The 20719-nt window shown below is 42.8% G+C and overlaps 1 protein-coding gene across 2 annotated transcripts in view; it reads left to right on the plus strand.

The window, feature by feature from the left end:
* The window catches only part of ECE2 (endothelin converting enzyme 2), a 149048-nt gene that overhangs the window by 112428 nt on the left and 15901 nt on the right, over positions 1-20719 (plus strand). For both annotated transcript variants that reach the window (XM_069726950.1, XM_069726949.1), the window contains exons 11-15: positions 2225-2335; positions 2421-2519; positions 4587-4664; positions 5947-6050; positions 19724-19834. In XM_069726950.1, the coding sequence (XP_069583051.1) occupies positions 2225-2335; positions 2421-2519; positions 4587-4664; positions 5947-6050; positions 19724-19834 (503 nt within the window). The remainder of the gene's footprint in view (positions 1-2224; positions 2336-2420; positions 2520-4586; positions 4665-5946; positions 6051-19723; positions 19835-20719) is intronic.

Below are 20719 nucleotides of genomic sequence, written 5' to 3' on the forward strand. Positions count from 1 at the left end.
CCAAAGAACTGTCTGAGGACTCAAGAAACCAAATTGTGAGGAAGCATGAGCAATCTCAAGGCTACAAATCCATCTCCAAAGACCTGAATGTTCCTGTGTCTACCGTGCGCAGTGTCATCAAGAAGTTTAAAGCCTCCCTAGATGTGGACGAAAAAAAAGAAAAATCGACAAAAGATTTCAATGCAAGATTGTGTAAAGAACCTCGACTAACATCCAAACAAGTTCAAGCTGCCCTGCAGTCCGAGGGTACAACAGTGTCAACCCGTACTATCCATCGGCGTCTGAATGAAAAGGGACTGTATGGTAGGAGACGCAGGAAGACTCCACTTCTTACCCCGAGACAAAAAAGCCAGGCTGGAGTTTGCCAAAACTTACCTAAAAAAGCCTAAAACGCCGGCCATAAAGCACAGCGGTGACGTCACCGCTGTGCTGTGCTTTTCGGCCGGCGCTCACAGTCAGTGTGGGAAGCTGACGGCGAGGGACGTGACAGACACCGGAATGTGAGTATGTACTGGTTTTTTTTTTTACATTTACAATGGTAACCAGGGTAAATATTGGGTTACTAAGCGCGGCCCTGCACTTAGTAACCCGATGTTTACCCTGGTTACCCGGGGACTTCGGCATCGTTGGTCGCTGGAGAACTGTCTGTGTGACAGCTCTCCAGCGACCACACAACGACTTACCAATGATCACGGCCAGGTCTTATCGCTGGTCATGATCGTTGGTAAATCGCTAAGTGTAACGGTACCTTAACGGTGAGCACTCTCTGCTCATTCGTCTCTACCTTTCTGCAGCTTTCGACACTGCTGACCACCATCTCCTACTCTCTAGGCTCCAGTCACTAGGCATTAAGGACATTGCTCTCTCCTGGTTCTCTTCCAATCTTTCTGACCACCCCTTCAGTGTTCTGTTCCCTGGCTCCACTTCATCTCCTCTTCCTCTCACTGTCGGGGTACCTCAGGGCTTCTCTTCTCCCTCTACACAGCCCCAATTGGACAGACCATCAGCAGATTTGGCTTTCAGTACCATCGTTATGCCGAAGACACACAATTATACACGTCATCCCCTGACCTTACCCCTGCTGTACTACAGAACGCCAGCGACTGTCTGCAGTCTCCAATATCATGTCTGCTCTGTATCTGAAACTCAACCTCTCCAAAACTGAACTTCTTCTGCTCCCGCCATCTACTAACCTCCCTAAACCTGACATTTCCTCTCCGTGGGTGGCACCATAATAACACCCCAGCAGTAGGTGCGCTGTCTGGGTGTTATGTTTGACTCCGATCTCTCCTTCACATCCCGTATGCAATCTCTTGCCCACTCATGCCGCTTACACCTAAAGAACATCTCTAGAATCCACCCTTTTCTCACCATGGAAACAACAAAAACCCTCACTGTCGGCTTGATCCACTCCCGCCTGGATTACTGTAATTCTCTATTAACTGGCCTCTCTCTTACTTGACTTTGCCCTCTCCAGTCTATCCTTAATGCAGCAGCCAGGGTTGTCCATCTAGCTAATCGGTTTTCAGACGTGTCCGCTCTTCGCTAATCATTACACTCTCTGCCCATTAATTATAGAATCCAATTCAAAGTACTTGTTCTCACCCACAAAGATCTCCACAGTGCGGCACCCCCTTACATCTCCTCCCTCATTTCGGTCTATCGGCCTAACCGACCGCTGCGCTCTGCAAACGACTTTCGACTAACCTCTACACTAATTTGTACCTCCTACTCCCGACTCCAAGACTTCTCCCGTGATGCGCCAATCCTCTGGAATGCTCTACCCCAAGATATTAGGACCATCCACAATTTGCATAGTTTTAGGTGCACCCTCAAAACACATTTGTTCAGCGCAGCCTATCACGTTCCCTAATCAATGTCATTTTATGTTTGTGTGTGTAGCCCATTCACTACTTCCATCTATCCCCCCACCCCTGAAGATGGCTGGACCATCATTGTAAATACATAATTGTAAATACACACCTGTACTTTGTATCTCCCCCACCTCATTGTAGATTGTAAGCTCTCATCAGCAGGGTCATCTTATTTTGCTTTAATTATTGTATTGTTAACGTTGTTACTTATGACTGTTGTGTTTGAAACTGTTAAACTGTAAAGTGCTGCGGAATATGTTGGCGCTATATATAAAGATTATTATCATTATTAATGCAACAGAACCAATCTCCTTTTCTATCACTAGACACACATTTTCTTTGTGTTGCAGTCCTGCACTCCTCGCTGGCAGACCTGCCTGTCCAATACAGATGACACACTGGGTTTTGCCCTAGGATCTCTGTTTGTTAAGTCTACATTTGATAAAAACAGTAAAACAATTGTAAGTAAGACATTATTATCTAAAAGACTTTTGTGAAGTCATACATATTGTGACAACTGATATGCTTGATTTCACTGTTTTTCAGGCAGAGCAGATGATTTCCGAGATTCGATCCGCTTTTGAGTTCACATTGGGAGGTTTAACATGGATGGATGAAAAGACGAGGAGAGCAGCAAAGGAGAAGGTGTTTAATAGTGATGAGCGAATATACTCATTACTCGAGATTTCTCGAGCACGCTCGGGTGTCCTCCGGGTATTTTTTTAGTGCTCGGAGATTTAGTTCTTCTTGCCACAGCTGGATGATTTACATTTGTTAGCCAGCGTAAGTACATGTGGGGGTTGCCTGGTTGGTCAACAGGCAACCCCCACATGACCTGCAGATCAGATACCATTTCCAACATGATAGGTTCCCTTTAAAGGACAGTTGACACAAAAAGCAGGCATAGACTAATAAATATGGTCCATTGTGTGGATTACCATATTCTTAATAATGACAGGCATGTGTTTGTGTGTAAATGTTAATGCGGCTAGGGATTGGAAACACATGAAATATCAAGGTGAACAAAGCCAATATACAGTCCAAGAAGTGCCATGTTGATAGGGCAAACACAGATAAGAACAAACAGCATGGTGCACATGTGTATCACAAATATAATTGAAAAAACATTCTGAAGCCATAACTATTAAAATGTATAAATTTGTCTTCGAAAAGACAAATGGTTATTGGACTAAATCTAAAATCCTTATGTTACTTCTGGTAGAAGGAGATGCAACCACTGTAATCTCATTAATATTCCTTCTTATAGATTGTCTACAAATCCAGGAGAGCCTTCTATAGATTTAGTTCCATCATATGTCTTCTTAAAGTGAACCTGTCAGCAGGATTGTGGACAGTAACCTACAGACACTGTCTGGTTGGCGCTGTTATACTTAATAAAATGATACCTTAGTTGATAAAATCCATCTTGTGGTTATTGGTTAATCTTTATTTTCAGTTGTGTTGTAATGATATGCCCGTGCCCCAGGAGATCGCTGAGAGGTGCTACTACGCAGGCACGGGTGGCACCAACTCGGAGGACATTTTTTTTCTTCTCCAGCAAGATGGCGCCGCCGGAGCCTGCACAATAGCAGCTATCGAATCTCTATACACACCGATAGCTGCTACTGTGCAGGAGCCATTTTCAAAATTATTTCTTTTTATGGACTTGATCAATAACATGAAGAACAGTGATTAGTACTAAACTAAACATGCGATTATGCTGTAGCGCAGGTGCCATGGCTGGTCCCTGCCTGCAGGTTTTTTTTTTTCTTCAGTATGTACAGGTAGGTATTCATTATGCAAACTAGGGGGCAGGTCAGTGAGGGGTCAGTGACCTGTCAGCAGTCTGCATTATGAATACCTAATCAGAGCACCACATGAAGACCCCCACAGGCCGCCCCGCAGCACGGGCATATAATTAACACAAAACTGAAAATAAAGATTAACCATAAGACGGATTTCATCACCCAAGGGATCATTTAACTCAGTATAACGGCACCAACCTGACACTGTAGGTTACTGTGCACAATCCTGCTGACAGGTTCCCTTTAACTTGTTACTTAATGACATTTCTGGGGAGGGGATGATGGGCATGGGGACCGGTGTGATTTTGGGTAGTGTATGATGTTATATGTATTTAGTGTATGGATACGGTTCTTTAGTTGTTGTTGATTGTTTCTGTGCAACTACATTCTATTGATCTAAAGTCAGACATTGAACTGGCTTCAGTGGACATTGATGATTTTCATTGATTAGAATTATTGCTAATATTGTTAATATTTTCATTGTGTTAAAAAAAAACAGATCGATTTTCATCAGTGTTTTGGATCAGTATTTATTTGTCAGTGTGTCTGTTTTTACTATCAGAGTTTTATCAGCTCTTTTAGGATATGAGAAGGTTACGCAAACATGAAAATCATACAGCACATGAATGGCATCCAAGTGCTGTCCGATTTTTTTTCACAGACACATAGACTTGTACTGACGAGTTTAATCTGTGAATTGGACCTGTCTGCATGATTTTGTGCAGACCACTCGGTTCACAAAAATACATGGTCTTGTGAACACCCCAAGGAATATAATAGGTACATGTTTTATCTGTGAAAAGTATGGATCAAGCTTTTACGTGAAAAACTGACATCTGAATGAGGCCAAAAACGGGACTGACAGCCAATGTGAATATTATTATGGACCTTTGTTTTTTCTTTTCAGGCAGATGCTATATATGACATGATAGGATTTCCTGACTTTATCCTGGACACAAAGGAGCTGGATGAAGTGTATGATGGGGTAAGAGACAGATAGATAATGAAAAATCAATTAGACATGTGATCACAATATTTAAAGCAGTGATGTAATGGTCAGCTTTAATAGAGGAATCTACTAGAGGACCAGGGATAAGTAGACATGGCAGGCGGAAGGCTCATAATATTGATATTAACCACAATTAGTTTTACTAGATAATAATTTCTTAGATAAATAATTCATAATGACCCACAGCTATGCCTTCTTGCTGCTCCTTACAAGGGTTAATTTTTTGGTGATCTATTGCATTTTCATTGATTGGGGAATGGTTCTTGGTTGTTGAAATCCGAACAATAGCCGACACTTGCTTCATATATATATATATACGTTATTGCATCCAGGTTGGCCACACAGTGGCACAAGAATTAATAAAATGGCAAACAAGGAACGCATACAGACCCGAGGCAACGCGCTTCTGACCTAGATGGTCCTTAGTCTGAGCGATAACATCTTGCTTATGAAGAAGCGAGTGTCGGCTAATGTTCGGATTTCCACTACCTGAAAAGTATCTTGCTCTTGCTCTCTTTTTTCTATACTACTGTTTCTAGGTTAATGGTCAAGGACAAATTACAGAGATTATCAATCCTTGTACACTGCACCAGGGGAGACATCTACTACAGTCAGTTATCTCACAGCAAGATAAATAGTATAATGGAATAGTGGAGATAATCCAGGATTGTAAATGACTAAATTAGCTACTTATACGGCTAGATAGGCCGACTTCTGCACAAAGTACCTTCATTTTATAAGTATCGTCTAAAAGGCAACATTGCAGTTTGCTGAACTACTGCGCTTTTTGATTGGTATTTACAGCAGTCACAGCAGCTTGCACCTGTTCACACTTGTCTCATTCTGTTAGGAGGTGCTGGTCAGTCTTTTTTTTTAGCATACAACTGAAGGTAGTGAGTGACACCCTCCATAGTTGGCTGTGCACTCTACCCATCATGCTGGTTTTAATTAGTGTGGCATCCTACCTGCCCTTTCAATTTGTAGGCTTTTGAGCCATTATGTCTGATGGAAAAAGGTTAGGATTCCATCAGAGAAAGATATGCATTGTCACTTGTAGCTGATGGGCATACACAAATTGAACAATTTGTGCACTAAGTAGCTTAATTACAAGTATAATCTATAGGGCAGTAGAGCAGTTTACGCTTCATATATTCAATTTTACATATATTTTGGTACACACAGTAACCTGCTGCACTTAGGTGGAAAAAATATTGTATCTCTTTATCTTTTATGCACATAAATATTGTCTTTCTTTTAGTTTGAGGTGTCCGAGGATTCCTTTTTTCAGAACATGTTGAATTTCTACAATTTTTCAGCTAAACTTATGGCTGAACAACTAAGAAAACCTCCAAACAGAGAGCAGTAAGTGATCAGTATGATTGTTCTATCTCACATATCACCCTTTCTTACCTGAAGTCCAACTTACAGTTGTGCTCAAAAGTTTACATACCCCGGCAGAATTTTTGCTTTCTTGGCATTTTTTTCAGAGAATAAGAAGTTGAGTGAAGCCATTTATTGTCAAACTACTGTGTTTTCTCTTTTTAAATCATGACAACCCAAAACATGCAAATGACCCTGATCAAAAGTTCACATACCCTCGTGATTTTGGCCTGATAATATGCACAGATGTTGACACAAATGGGTTTGAATGGCTACTAAAGGTAACATCCTCACCTGTGACCTGTTTGCTTGTAATTAGTGTGTGTGTAAAAGCTGAGTGAGTTTCAGGGATCCAGACAGACTCTTGCATCTTTCATTCAGCCACTGACATTTCTGGATTGTTAATTATGGGGAAAGCAAAAGAATTGTCAATGGATCTACAGGAAAAGGTAGTTGAACTGTATAAAACAGGAAAGGGATACGAAAAGATAGCCAAGGAATTGATAATGCCAGTCAGCAGCATTCAAACTGTGATTAACAAATGGAAAATCAGGGGCTCTGTAAAAACAAGACAATCATCAGGTAGGCCAACAAACATTTTGTCCACAACTGCCAGGAAAATTGTTTGGGATGCAAAGAAAAATCCACGAATAACATCAGCTGAAATACTGGACTCTCTGAAAACTAGTGGTGTTGCTGTTTCAAGAAGCTCAATAAAGAGGCACTTGAAGAAAAATGGGCTGCATGGTCGAGTCGCCAGAAGAAAGCCATTACTGCGCAAATACAACAAAGTATCTTGCCTACGATATTCAAAACAGCACATAGACAAGCCTCAAAACTTCATGAACAAGGTAATTTGGATTGATTGGACCAAAATTGAACTTTTTGGCCACAACCATACATTTGAAGAGAGGTCAGCAAGACCTATGATGAAAGGAACACCATTCCTACTGTAAAGCACGGAGGTGGATCGCTGATGTTTTGGGGTATGTGTCCACGTTCAGGATTGCATCAGGATTTGGTCAGGATTTTATGCAGGTAAAATTCTGAATAAATCTGCACCTGAGGTCACTGTCAGGTCACCTGCGTTGTCCTTGCGTTTTTTCTGCAATGTAAGGACATGCTGCATTCTTAAAAGACACGCCGCATGTGCGTTTTCGCGGGTATGCCGCATGCGTCTTTTACTGCATAGTGGAGACGGGATTTCATTAAATCCCCTCCACTATGCTGTAACATCTGGACGCTGCGTTTTTGACGCTGCGGCTCAATGCTGCGTCAAAAATGCAGCGTTTCCTGAACGTGGAAACATACCCTTGGGGATGTGTGAGCTACAAAGGCACAGGAAACTTGGTCAAAGTTGAAGGAAGGATGAATGCAGCACGTTATCAGCAAATACAGGAGGCAAATTTGAACTCATCAGCCCAGAAGCTGCGAATGCAATGTACCGTATATACTCGAGTATAAGCCAAGATTTTCAGCCCAAATTTTTGGGCTGAAAGTGCCCCTCTCGGCTTATACTCGAGTCACGGTCGGCGGTGGGGTCGGCGGGTGAGGGGGAGAGAGGTCTGAGGCATACTTACCTGCTCCCGGTGCTCCTGGCGCTCCCCCTGCCCGTCCCACGGTCTTCGGTGCTGCAGCTCTTCCACTGTTCAGCGGTCACATGGGACTGCTCATTAAACTTATGAATATGGACTCCACTCCCATAGGGGTGGAGCCGCATATTCATTCCTCTAATGAGCGGTGCCAGTGACCGCTGACAGAGGAAGAGGCTGCGGCACCCGAAGACCTGCTGTCTGGGAGAAGGAGCGGGACGCCGGGAGCAGGTAAGTATTACATATTCACCTGTCCATGTTCCACCCGCCGGGCGCCACTCCATCTTCGCGTCCTCTTGCAGTGACTGTGCAGGTCAGAGGGCGCGATGACGTATAGTGTGCGCGCCGCCCTCTGCCTGATCAGTCAGTGCGGAGAGACGCCGAGACGGGACGCTGAGGAGCTGCAAGCAAGAGAGGTGAGTATGGTGGCATTTTTTTTTTATTGCAGCAGCCACAGCTTTATATATACCGGTAGCACAGTTTTATATGGCGCATCTATGGGGCAATAATGAACGGTGCAGAGCACTATATGGCAGAGCTTTCTATGGCACATCTATGGGGCAATAATGAACGGTGCAGAGCACTATATGGCAGAGCTTTCTATGGCACATCTATGGGGCAATAATTAACAGTGCAGAGCACTATATGGCAGAGCTTTCTATGGCACATCTATGGGGCAATAATGAACGGTGCAGAGCACTATATGGCAGAGCTTTCTATGGCACATCTATGGGGCAATAATGAACGGTGCAGAGCACTGTATGGCAGAGCTTTCTATGGCACATCTATGGGGCAATAATGAACGGTGCAGAGTACTATATGGCAGAGCTTTCTATGGCACATCAATGGGACCATAATGAACAGTGCAGAGTACTATATGGCAGAGCTTTCTATGGCACATCTATGGGACCATAATGAACAGTGCAGAGCACTATATGGCAGAGCTTTCTATGGCACATCTATGGGGCAATAATGAACAGTATGGAGCATTATATATGGCACAGCTTTATATGGAGCATCTATGGGGCAATAATGAACAATATGGAGCATTATATGTGGCACAGCTTTATACAGAGCATCTATGGGGCAATAGTGAACGGTATGCAGCATTATATGTGGCACAGCTTTATATGGAGCATCTTATGGGGCAATAATGAACGGTATGGAGCATCTATTTTTATTTTTGAAATTTACCGGTAGCTGCTGCATTTCCCACCCTAGGCTTATACTTGAGTCAATAAGTTTTCCCAGTTTTTTGTGGCAAAATTAGGGGGGGGTTGGCTTATACTCGGGTCGGCTTATACTCAAGTATATACGGTACTTGGACATTCCAACATGACAACGATCCAAAACACAAGGCCAATTCGACCTGTCATTGGCTACAGCAGAACAAAGATAAGGTTCTAGAGTGGCCATCTCAGTCTCCTGACCTCAATACCATTGAGCCACTCTTAGGAGATCTCAAGCACACAGTTCATGCTAGACAGCTCAGGAATTTACAGGAACTGGAGGATTTTGCCAAGAAGAGTGGGCAGCTTTACCATCTGAGAAAATAAAGAACCTCATCCACAACTACCACAAAAGACTTCAAGCTGTCAGTGATGTTAGAGGGGGCAATACACAGTATTAAGAAATGTGGTATGTAAACTTTTGATCAGGTTCATTTGGATGTTTTGGGTTGTCATTATGATTTAAAAAGAGAAAACACAGTAGTTTGACAATAAATGGCTTCACCCAACCACTAACCATGAGTGGAGAAAAAGGTATAGTGTTATCATTCACAGTCTCTGAAAAAAGGCCTAGAAAGCAAAAATTCTGCCGGGGTATGTAAACTTTTGAGCACAACTGGAACACCACAGATAACTTTCTGAGTACAGATGATGTTACCTAAAATCCTATGTAAGACTAATATTATCGCCATACAATAACCATATAGTGGCAGAAATATAGTGTTTTTCACAAGTGCTTTTCAGACCTTAACCCCTGATTCAACCAGCGGCGGACACCGCGTTGATGTGCACTATTTGCCCCACTTATACCGGAGCGGACTTTACAAGCGTGCCCACTCCATGAGGACTCCTATAGAGCCCTAAATAATAGATTACACACTGCTGTTCTGGCATGTTATGTCAGTGTACACAAGTTTCAGCTTATTCTACGGATTACAGCCATTACGTTAGGCATCACCCTAGTTCCTGTAACTTCAGCGCATAAATCCTATTTTTTGCTCTCATCCGAGCCACATGCATTAGGTCTATTTGATATATCACAACCTAGTGTTTCACCATAAAATTCAGAACGCTAAACGTGTCCGTACCAAATTTCCATCATAGGACCCAATCTACATTCAATGATAGTCTACACCTGCCGTTATACAAGCAGTCGGTTTACTGAAGGTCTAATGTTTGACCGAAACGTTTAAACTGGACTGCGATCCAAGAAATAAATATTCCTTACTTTATATCACCATCAATCAGTTGAGTGCCAAGTTATTTATTCATTACTTAACCCCTGTATGACTGGGTTATTTTCCTTTTCATGTTTGACTTCCCCCTCTCCTTCCAAGAGCTATAACTTTTCTATTTTTCCATCCACATAGCCATATGAGGGCTTGTCAGGATGAGTTGTACTTTTTAACACCATTTATTTTATACTAGATGGTGGCCCGATTCTAACGCATCAGGTATTCTAGAGCAGGGGTCCCCAACTCCAGTCCTCAAGGCCCACCAACATGTCATGTTTTCAGGATTTCCTTTGCATTGCACAGGTGATGCAATTATTACCTGGGCAAGACTAAGGAAATCCTGAAAACATGACATGTTGGTGGGCCTTGAGGACTGGAGTTGGGGACCCCTGTTCTAGAGTATGTATTTATGTATATATATATATATATATATATATATATATATATATATATATATATATATATATATATATATATATATATATATATATATATATATATATATATATATATATATATATACACATAGCAGCCACATAGTATATAGCACAGGCCACGTAATGTATAGGAGCCATGTAGTATATAGCAGACAAATACTACGTGGCCTGTGCTATATACTATGTGGCTGCTGTATACATACATATTTTAGAATACCCGATGCGTTAATACAGGCCACGCAATATATAACAGTGGCCACGCAGTATATAACACAGCCACGTACTATATAACACAGCCCACGCAGTATATAGCAGCCACGCAGTATATAACACAGGCGACGTAGTATATAACATAGGCCACGCAGTATATAACACTGGCCACGTAATATATAGCACAGCCCACGTAGCATATTGCAGCCACGTAGTATATAACACTGCCCACACAGTATATAACAGTGGCCACGTAATATATAGCACAGCCCACGCAGTACATAACACAGCCCACATAGTATATAACACTGCCTATGTAGTATATAGCAGCCACGCGGTATCTAACACAGCCCACATAGTATACAGCGCAGTGTGGGCACCATATCCCTGTTAAAAAAAATAGTTAAAATAAAAAATAGTTATATACTCACCCCTGGGATCCAGCGAAGCTCCGGCGATACGCGCGCGGCTGCTGCCATCTTCCGTTCCCAGGATGCATTGCAAAATTACCCAGATGACTTAGCGGTCTCGCTGGATTTCCATGACAGACAGAGGCCGCAACAAATGAATATCCGTGACAGACAGACAGACAGACAGATAGAAGTGACCCTTAGACAATTATATAGTAGATGATATACACTGCAAAGTGGGAAAAAAAATTGAAGTGCGTTGAAATTGCAAATAAAGTGCAATTCCACAATTGTTTTTTTAGCTTTTTTATTTACCATGTTCACTATATGGTAATACTGGCCTGGCAATATGATTATCCGGGTCAGTACGATTACCAGATATGTGGCCATTTTACAAGCATTGTAACGCTTTCAAATATCAAGATATGAGGCTGTGTGAGGACTTATTTTTTACACCTTGAGCTGATGTTTTTACGGATACCATTTTGAGACAGATAAAATGTTTTGATTGCCTCCAATTGTATTTTATTGCAATGCAGTGGCCAAAAAAACATAACTGTGGAGTTTTGATTCTTTTACTCATTCCGCCATTTACCGATCAAATTAATTAACGGTAATTAATTTATTTTATATTTTCATAGATCATACTTTTCTGAATGCGGCAATAACAAATATGTGTATTTGTTATTTTGTTACATTGTTTTATTTATGGGGAAAAAGGTGTGTTATTTGAACTTTAGTATTTTTTTCATATTTTTAAACTTTTTTTCTTCACTGTATTTGTTAGTCCGCTTAGGGGACTTGGAGTTGCGATCATTCGATCATTTGTGCAATACATACCAGTAAATCAGCACTATTACGTACAGCTAAAATGACAATCTTCTATGAATGCCAGCAAAACATTGGCTTTCACAAGAGTATCGTAATGACAGGCACGGAAGTCTTCAGCAAACTCCCCGCTGTCGTGGCAACCCATTGGCGCTCCACGATGATGAGCGCATGGAATGATGTGCCCCCCCCTGCCACTGCTTGTTAAATGAAGCCGTCAGAGATTGACAGGGGTATTTAACAGGATGATCTTTCAGGAAAGATGTGGGCTCGAACCCGCATCAAAGGCAGGGACCCGACATATGAAGTAACTGTATATCATATGTCATGAAGGGTCTGCAGAGAGTCTGTCAAGCCCAAAATGCATTTTGAATGGGCTACACAGCATTGTAAGAGATGTAGCCCCTATAACAGTGGTGGCAAACCTATGGCACACATGCCAGAGGGGTGCACAGAGCCCGTCCTGTGGGCACACTCGCCATCGCTGTTCTGCATCAGTGGACTGAGCCGGCGGGTGAGGAGCCCGGTGACACCAGTCCTTACTTCAGCTGGATCTGTGTCCAGGAGATGGACATATTGCCCACATTCCCCCATGAAAAACGAGTATAATGTGATGTTGCATAATGTGAAATGTGATGTATGTTTAAGGTGTAGGGATAGCAAAAGTTAAAGGTTGGGACTAGCCTAGAGTGGGAGGTGCTAAGCTGAAGGGAAAGAGACAGTTAAGACGTCAGATAGGGCATGGAGTACATAGATAAGAGACCTAAGGTCTGGTGTGAGCAGGGCCGCATTTCTTGGGTTTCCCTAGCTGTGAGAGGACACCGGAAGAATGATAGCATGCGCCGAAACAGAAACTAGGAAGAGTGACCGAGATACACAGTGATTTACCAAAGATGGGTCCTGGGAGAGGACCCCAGCAGATCAGCCAAAAGTTTACAACTCCTAAAGATAACTGGCCTAGACAGGACAGAGTACGTGAGATGAAGAGAATCCCAGGGTGGAAGTTCCAGAGTGTCAGTAGAAGAGAAGTCTTGGCCCTATTGGCAAAATAGCTCCCCTTAAGTTAAAGAAGATGCGGAACCGTGGGTTTGAGTAAACGACTCTTGCTAGCTGAACTGTACTGTTGAGCTGGGTTGTGGTAAAGTAGTGAGGAAAAGTGAAGACAGAGAGAGAAAGAGAAAAGGATTGAAGTTGTGTGAGGAAAATGTTTCCCATTAATAAGGAAATGTTTGAGGAGATATGTATCCGCTATCTACTGTATGCAACCCTCCCAAAGTTAATGTTCAATAAAAAGTTTAGCAGCAACATTGGTTACATGCGGCCTGCACAGGCGTAGTGCCCTCACAGCACCACATACCTAGCCAGTACCCCCATCTTCATATAATGTGCTGGAGTGTAAGAGACAAGTACCTCACCCACGGCTACCGTACCACACCACATTGCACTCATGTGCATTATCCTCCCTGTCTCCTTTCTTCTGACGCCGCTCACTACACTAATACACCTGGAAGGGCATCGATTGGTATAAGAAGAAAGTATACAGGAAGGAAAACTTGAGGCCGCACATGTACTGGCAGCATTCAGACAGTACTAGCTTTGGAAGAAAGCACTGTCAATAAGAAGTAGAGGAAGGTACCCAATAAGCACATTAGGAGGCATACGTGTACCAAACCCTTGGGCATGTCAAAGGTGCACCAAAGCCTCCTTGTCTGCATATGAATTAAATGTTATTTTTTCAGGCATTGTATGAGTAACAGGCACAGTGCTAGTATGGTTGTTATAGGGGCTACGACACTGTATAGGCTATTTAAAATGCATTTTGGAGGGCGATAGATTCCCTTTAAATGTGTATAATGAACAGATAAATCCATTGTCTAACAGGAGATCATTCTCTGTGATCGGAAAGGAGACCCCAAGGGCAGAAGACTACAAAGAGGCTGAATGTCTCCAAGCTGTAAAGCAGAAGAGTTGTAGGGGAATTTGCCAATGACATTGACGGCAAACTGTCAGACACACTGCAGGCAGATGAGACTGGCTTTGAAGAACTGTTTATGATTCTTAAAGATGGCATTTACAATACCGCCCTTATGTATCTTGGATCAGCAGCCCGAAGTAACCAAGTTTGGTTTGATGAAATCGACAAAGAAATAGTCACTCCTAAAAGAGACACATCTGCAGTACAGAGCGCATCAAAACAACCCCACATCACTAGCCAATAAGGAAGCCTTTGTATGCAGAAAAAGAAAGGTACATATACAGTGGGGCAAAAAAGTATTTAGTCAGTCAGCAATAGTGCAAGTTCCACCACTTAAAAAGATGAGAGGCGTCTGTAATTTACATCATAGGTAGACCTCAACTATGGGAGACAAACTGAGAAAAAAAAATCCAGAAAATCACATTGTCTGTTTTTTTAACATTTTATTTGCATATTATGGTGGAAAATAAGTATTTGGTCAGAAACAAAATTTCATCTCAATACTTTGTAATATATCCTTTGTTGGCAATGACAGAGGTCAAACCTTTTCTGTAAGTCTTCACAAGGTTGCCACACACTGTTGTTGGTATGTTGGCCCATTCCTCCATGCAGATCTCCTCTAGAGCAGTGATGTTTTTGGCTTTTCGCTTGGCAACACGGACTTTCAACTCCCTCCAAAGGTTTTCTATAGGGTTGAGATCTGGAGACTGGCTAGGCCACTCCAGGACCTTGAAATGCTTCTTACGAAGCCACTCCTTCGTTGCCCTGGCAGTGTGCTTTGGATCATTGTCATGTTGAAAGACCCAGCCACGTTTCATCTTCAATGCCCTTGCTGATGGAAGGAGGTTTGCACTCAAAATCTCACGATACATGGCCCCATTCATTCTTTCATGTACCCGGATCAGTCGTCCTGGCCCCTTTGCAGAGAAACAGCCCCAAAGCATGATGTTTCCACCACCATGCTTTACAGTAGGTATGGTGTTTGATGGATGCAACTCAGTATTCTTTTTCCTCCAAACACGACAAGTTGTGTTTTTACCAAACAGTTCCAGTTTGGTTTCATCAGACCATAGGACATTCTCCCAAAACTCCTCTGGATCATCCAAATTCACTCTAGCAAACTTCAGACGGGCCCGGACATGTACTGGCTTAAGCAGTGGGACACGTCTGGCACTGCAGGATCTGAGTCCATGGTGGCGTAGTGTGTTACTTATGGTAGGCCTTGTTACATTGGTCCCAGCTCTCTGCAGTTCATTCACTAGGTCCCCCCGCGTGGCTCTGGGATTTTTGCTCACCGTTCTTGTGATCATTCTGACCCCACAGGGTGGGATTTTGCGTGGAGCCCCAGATCGAGGGAGATTATCAGTGGTCTTGTATGTCTTCCATTTTCTAATTATTGCTCCCACTGTTGATTTCTTCACTCCAAGCTGGTTGGCTATTGCAGATTCAGTCTTCCCAGCCTGGTGCAGGGCTACAATTTTGTTTCTGGTGTCCTTTGACAGCTCTTTGGTCTTCACCATAGTGGAGTTTGGAGTCAGACTGTTTGAGGGTGTGCACAGGTGTCTTTTTATACTGATAACAAGTTTAAACAGGTGCCATTACTACAGGTAATGAGTGGAGGAAAGAGGAGACTCTTAAAGAAGAAGTTACAGGTCTGTGAGAGCCAGAAATCTTGATTGCTTGTTTCTGACCAAATACTTATTTTCCACCATAATATGCAAATAAAATGTTAAAAAAACAGACAATGTGATTTTCTGGATTTTTTTTTTCTCAGTTTGTCTCCCATAGTTGAGGTCTACCTATGATGTAAATTACAGACGCCTCTCATCTTTTTAAGTGGTGGAACTTGCACTATTGCTGACTGACTAAATACTTTTTTGCCCCACTGTATATAAAGCTACGTAAGATGCAGGACAGCTGGTTTAGCAAGAAGGCTGGCGAAATCCAGTGCTATGCCGACAGCCATGATCAAGCGCTTCTATGATGTGCTAACGGTTATATATGGACCCCCATCATCCAGCTCCTCATCTTTCAAAACGGATGGAACTAAGCTGTTGACAGAGAAGAAATGGTGTATAATGGTGGGATGAGCACTTCAACGGTATTCTGCCTCCTCATAAGGCGAATGGAAATTGAGCTGACTGATAAGATGGGTGACATGTTCCTACCTTTGTATCCAAGATGAGGAGCAGACAGGACCAGCGCAGACTCAGCGTCCATAGACTTAAATGTAGAACCACAGTGTGGGTACAATTCAAGACTTGGTTTATTGAAACCAGACACAGGAATAACACTTATTTGCACAATACTGTAACTTTCTTTGAAGCCACTGGCGTCGGTTGCTGCTGGTCAGAAATTGATAACTTTACAATCCCAAAACAAGTGGTCCCTGCCTCACAGCAACTCAGGCTATAAAATAGCTGAATAGAGAGCAAGTTAGGCTACTTTCACACTAGCGTTTTTTGTAAATCCGTCACAATGCGTCGTTTTGCAGAAAAAACGCATCCTGCAAAAGTGCTTGCAGGATGCGTTTTTTCCCCATACACTTCTATTGATGACGCATTTGCGACGGATTTGCACACTTCGCATCCGTCTTGCGACGAATGCGTCGTGCTTTGGCGGACCGTCGGGAGAAAAAAACCCTGCATGTAACTTTTTTTCTCCCGACGGACCGCTTTTTCCGACCGCGCATGCGCGGCCGGAACTCCGCCCCCACCTCCCCGCACCTTACAATGGGGCAGCGGATGCGCCGGAAAAATGCATCCGCTGCCTCCATTGTGCAATGCAGCAAACGCTAGCGTCGGAATCTCTCCCCGACGCATTGCGACGGGGAGATTCCGACGCTAGTGTGAAAGAAGCCTTACCCACCAACTGCCATGAGAAGCCACACCCAGTTTGAACCAATTTAATCGGAACGAATAAGAGCGAGCGGTAAACAAATACTAACGTAGCAAGATAAACAAACCAGCGAGCTGAATAGTAAATATCTCTGGGGGAACAGCACACTCCTCATCTGATATTCCATTAGGGATTTCATTATTGAACTACTGTCCTTTGAATATAGTCCAAAAACCTATAATGATAAAGGCATGTTAGCATGCAAGAATAAACACTTAAACACATTTTTGTTCCGCCTCTTATTCTGCTTCTCGTTCTTCTTGCGGAGAATCTCTTTTGTTTCATGAAATTCTTCCGATCCTTAGCGGCATCAATGGCCGCCTCTTTTTTTTCTTTCATAGCCTGCATTGCCTTCTCCCACTTCGCATTGATCAGGGCTCGTACTCGGTCCTTAATTTGACAGAAGTCCTGGTCATGATCAGGAACAGGCTGGAGGTTTATGATGCGCTAAAATTCATTACAATCATCCAGCAGTTCCATGATGGTATAATGGTGAATGATGGAGACAAATCGGAGGCCTTCCCAGCTACAAACAAAGTTGTGTACTTGCCCCGACCCTGTTCAGTATATTATTTTCTGTCATGTTGAGAGATGCCTTTAGCAACTCTGAAGACAGAATCCATGTCTGGCACAGGAAGCTGTTCAGCCCCAGACGTCTGAAGGCTGTTACAAAGGTGCATGAGACTGTTATCCATAACTTTTTGTTTGCTTATGACTGCAAACTCAACGCTAGCACAGAGCAGCAGATACAGCATGAAATGAACTGTTTTTCTCAAACTTACGACAACTTTGTTTGATCTCTTTATCAATACTAGAAAGACCCAAGTTATATACTAACCTGCCCCAGGAAAACCATACCAGTAGCCATGCATTATGATGAAGGATCACAACCTCAAAGCAGTTGACAACTTCACCTACCTGGGCAGGACACTCTCCCGCATAGTGACCATAGACGCTGAGGTCAACAACAGAATTGCCAAAACCAGCACTGCCTTCGGGAGACTACGTAAAAATGTCTAGGAACGAAGGGGACTCTGCCTTAGCACCAATTTGAAGATCTACTGCTCAATGGTCATTACCACACTTCTCTATGCCAGAGAAACCTGGACTGCCTACAGCTCGCATGTCAAACCGCTCAATCACTTTCACTTGAGTTGTCTCCGTAGACTTAGCCATATCAGGTGGTAAGGGTACCGTCACACAGTGGCATTTTGATCGCTACGACGGCACGATCTGTGACGTTCCAGCGATATATCTTGTGATGTTCCAGCGATCTCGCTGTGTCTGACATGCTCCTGCGATCAGGGACCCCGCTGAGAATCGTACGTCGTAGCAGATCGTTTGAAACTTTCTTTCGTCGTCTAGTGTCCCGCTGTGGCGGCATGATCGCATGGTGTAACAAAGGTGTGCACGATATTGTATACGATGTGCGCATAGTAACCAACGGCTTCTACATCGCACATACGTCATGAAATTATCGCTCCAGCGTCGTACATTGCAAAGTGTGACAGCAGTCTACGACGCTGGAGCGATATTGTTACGATGCTGGAGCGTCACGGATCGTGCCGTCGTAGCGATCCAAATGCCACTGTGTGACGGTACCCTAAGACAATGTTCCCAACACGGCAGTCCTGGAACAAGCTGGGCTCTGCAGCATTTACACTGTCCTGCTGAAAGCCCAAGCCAGGTGGGCTGGACATGTGGTCAGAATGCCAGAGAGCCGATTGCCTGTGCCAGGGAAAGCAAACAGTTGGGGGGAAGAAGAAACATTACAAAGATTGCTTTAAAGCATGTGTCAAGAACCTGGGAGTCAACATCAACATATGGGAGAAGATACCCTGGAATGTCAGCTTGGCGAGGTAGGAACACCTCAGGAACTTGTGCAATTGAAGATAGGAGAATCTTTGAGGCAAATGGAAAGCAAGCTGTGCGCAAGGCACAAGCAGCATCCACTGTTCTGACCACACCTACTTACTTATTTCACATATGTGAGCGAGCCTTCAGGGCCAGGATTAGGCTCATCAGTCACTTCCGGACCCACAGCCGCTGATTCTGCTCTAAACCCTGAAGTCATTATCCTCTTCGACTACGAAGGAAGCAGAACAGTAGTCATTAATTTCTGCATTTCTTCTCTATATAGCCCATACTGCCATGACTTTTTCCAACCATTAGTCATAAGTACATAATGTAACATCGACATCTTTGCTTTTCGTATATCCCTCACATGCGTCTCCCACCTCCTGGCAAACCACATAGTGATGTACCCATTGAAAGACTTAACAAAAAGCATACAATTAAATCCAGGGATGGGGACCAGATCAGCATCCTGTGTCTCTATCGGTTGTCTGAAATGGTTGTCATGTTAATAAATATGAAAGAAATGGGAGAATCATATCCTTGTATACATGAAGTAGCAGCCATCCAGCAGCAGTCAGTTGTCATTCTGTTGTATAGGTGTGTAGTAGGGGTTTATGGCCAATCAAACAGGCAAATGTCCTTACAACTGGTATGCAGCAATTCTTATGCCAGTAATAAAAGTGCAGGAAGTCACATTTGTCAGTTTGAATATGTATTTTAGTTTTACTCTTTCATGTATCAAGCACATGTCAGTTATTTTCTCTCCATTGGTATATGTAAAACACACATAAAATAGCCGGCTGATGTAAAACATGTTTTGGTTCAGTCTGAATCTGTATAACATGAGGAAGAAATATAGGCTCCTTACTGGAAATAAAGAGTTAGCAGTTGCCTAAAAGATCAGCGACCTAAATAAAACCATATTGTTCAGTAAGAACATGAAGAGCTAAGGAGAATTTTCCATATGTCTAATTTTCTCTGCAGATGGAGTATGACACCCCAGACAGTCAACGCTTATTATTTGCCAAACAAGAATGAAATCGTCTTCCCAGCAGGCATCCTCCAGGCTCCGTTCTATGCTCCCACACACCCTAAGTATGTGTTCAGCTTTTATACTTATCCCAGCCAGAATAAGGAAATGTTATATAAATGTTGGCGTGCACGCAGTTCAAATATGTGTAAAGAAGCAAAGACGTATGAATCAGAAAGGTCTGGAGGTAGCCCATGACGCTGCTATGGGGCCTAAGAGAAGAGAAATTGGTAAATTTGGTTTACTATTTCCCCAATTATGAATATTAAAATGGATATGAACACAGTTAGGGCATTTTATTTTTACTAAAATACATATATTTTTGCCTAAAAGGTGTTTTTGCAATAGGGTTTTATAAAAAATGTTGGACTGTTTGACTTCTGCAGCTTCTGTGTAGTACAATTCTTAGTAGGGTGCCAAATTAATTATTAGTTAAATTGCTCCGACAGCAGGGCTGCAGCCGTGTTTTTCCTCTCCTAAGCATTTTTTAAACTTGAAAATAACCACATCAAAGTTGAACTTTGATTTGACCATCAACAGCTTAGAGGATGTTCAGGAAAGAAGATTCAGGAAAGATATATATATCTTGGTATCGTGTTAGCCAGTAGATAGAAATATAGATAGATAGTAGATAGAAGTATAAGTATGTGATTCTTCAGAATTTATATTAGTCTATGCCTGATGAAGAGGTCTGATTAGTCTCAAAAGCTTGCGATTTGTTACCATCTTTTCAGTTAGCCATTAAAAGGTTTCAACCACTGAGGACTCTCAATTCTAAATACATTTTCAGGAAAGAAGAGATAGTTGCGAGATGGGGTCTCAATGGATTGGACCTGTTTTTTTCAAGACATCTCACAAATGCTCTTGTGGATTGAGACCCAAGGCCAAGTTAGCATGTTGAGTTCATTGTCACGTTCCTCGCACGATAGCCAAACAATTTGTGTGTGTGT

This window comes from Ranitomeya imitator, chromosome 5, assembly GCF_032444005.1.
Source record: "Ranitomeya imitator isolate aRanImi1 chromosome 5, aRanImi1.pri, whole genome shotgun sequence".
In the NCBI taxonomy this organism is placed as follows: Eukaryota; Metazoa; Chordata; class Amphibia; order Anura; family Dendrobatidae; genus Ranitomeya; species Ranitomeya imitator.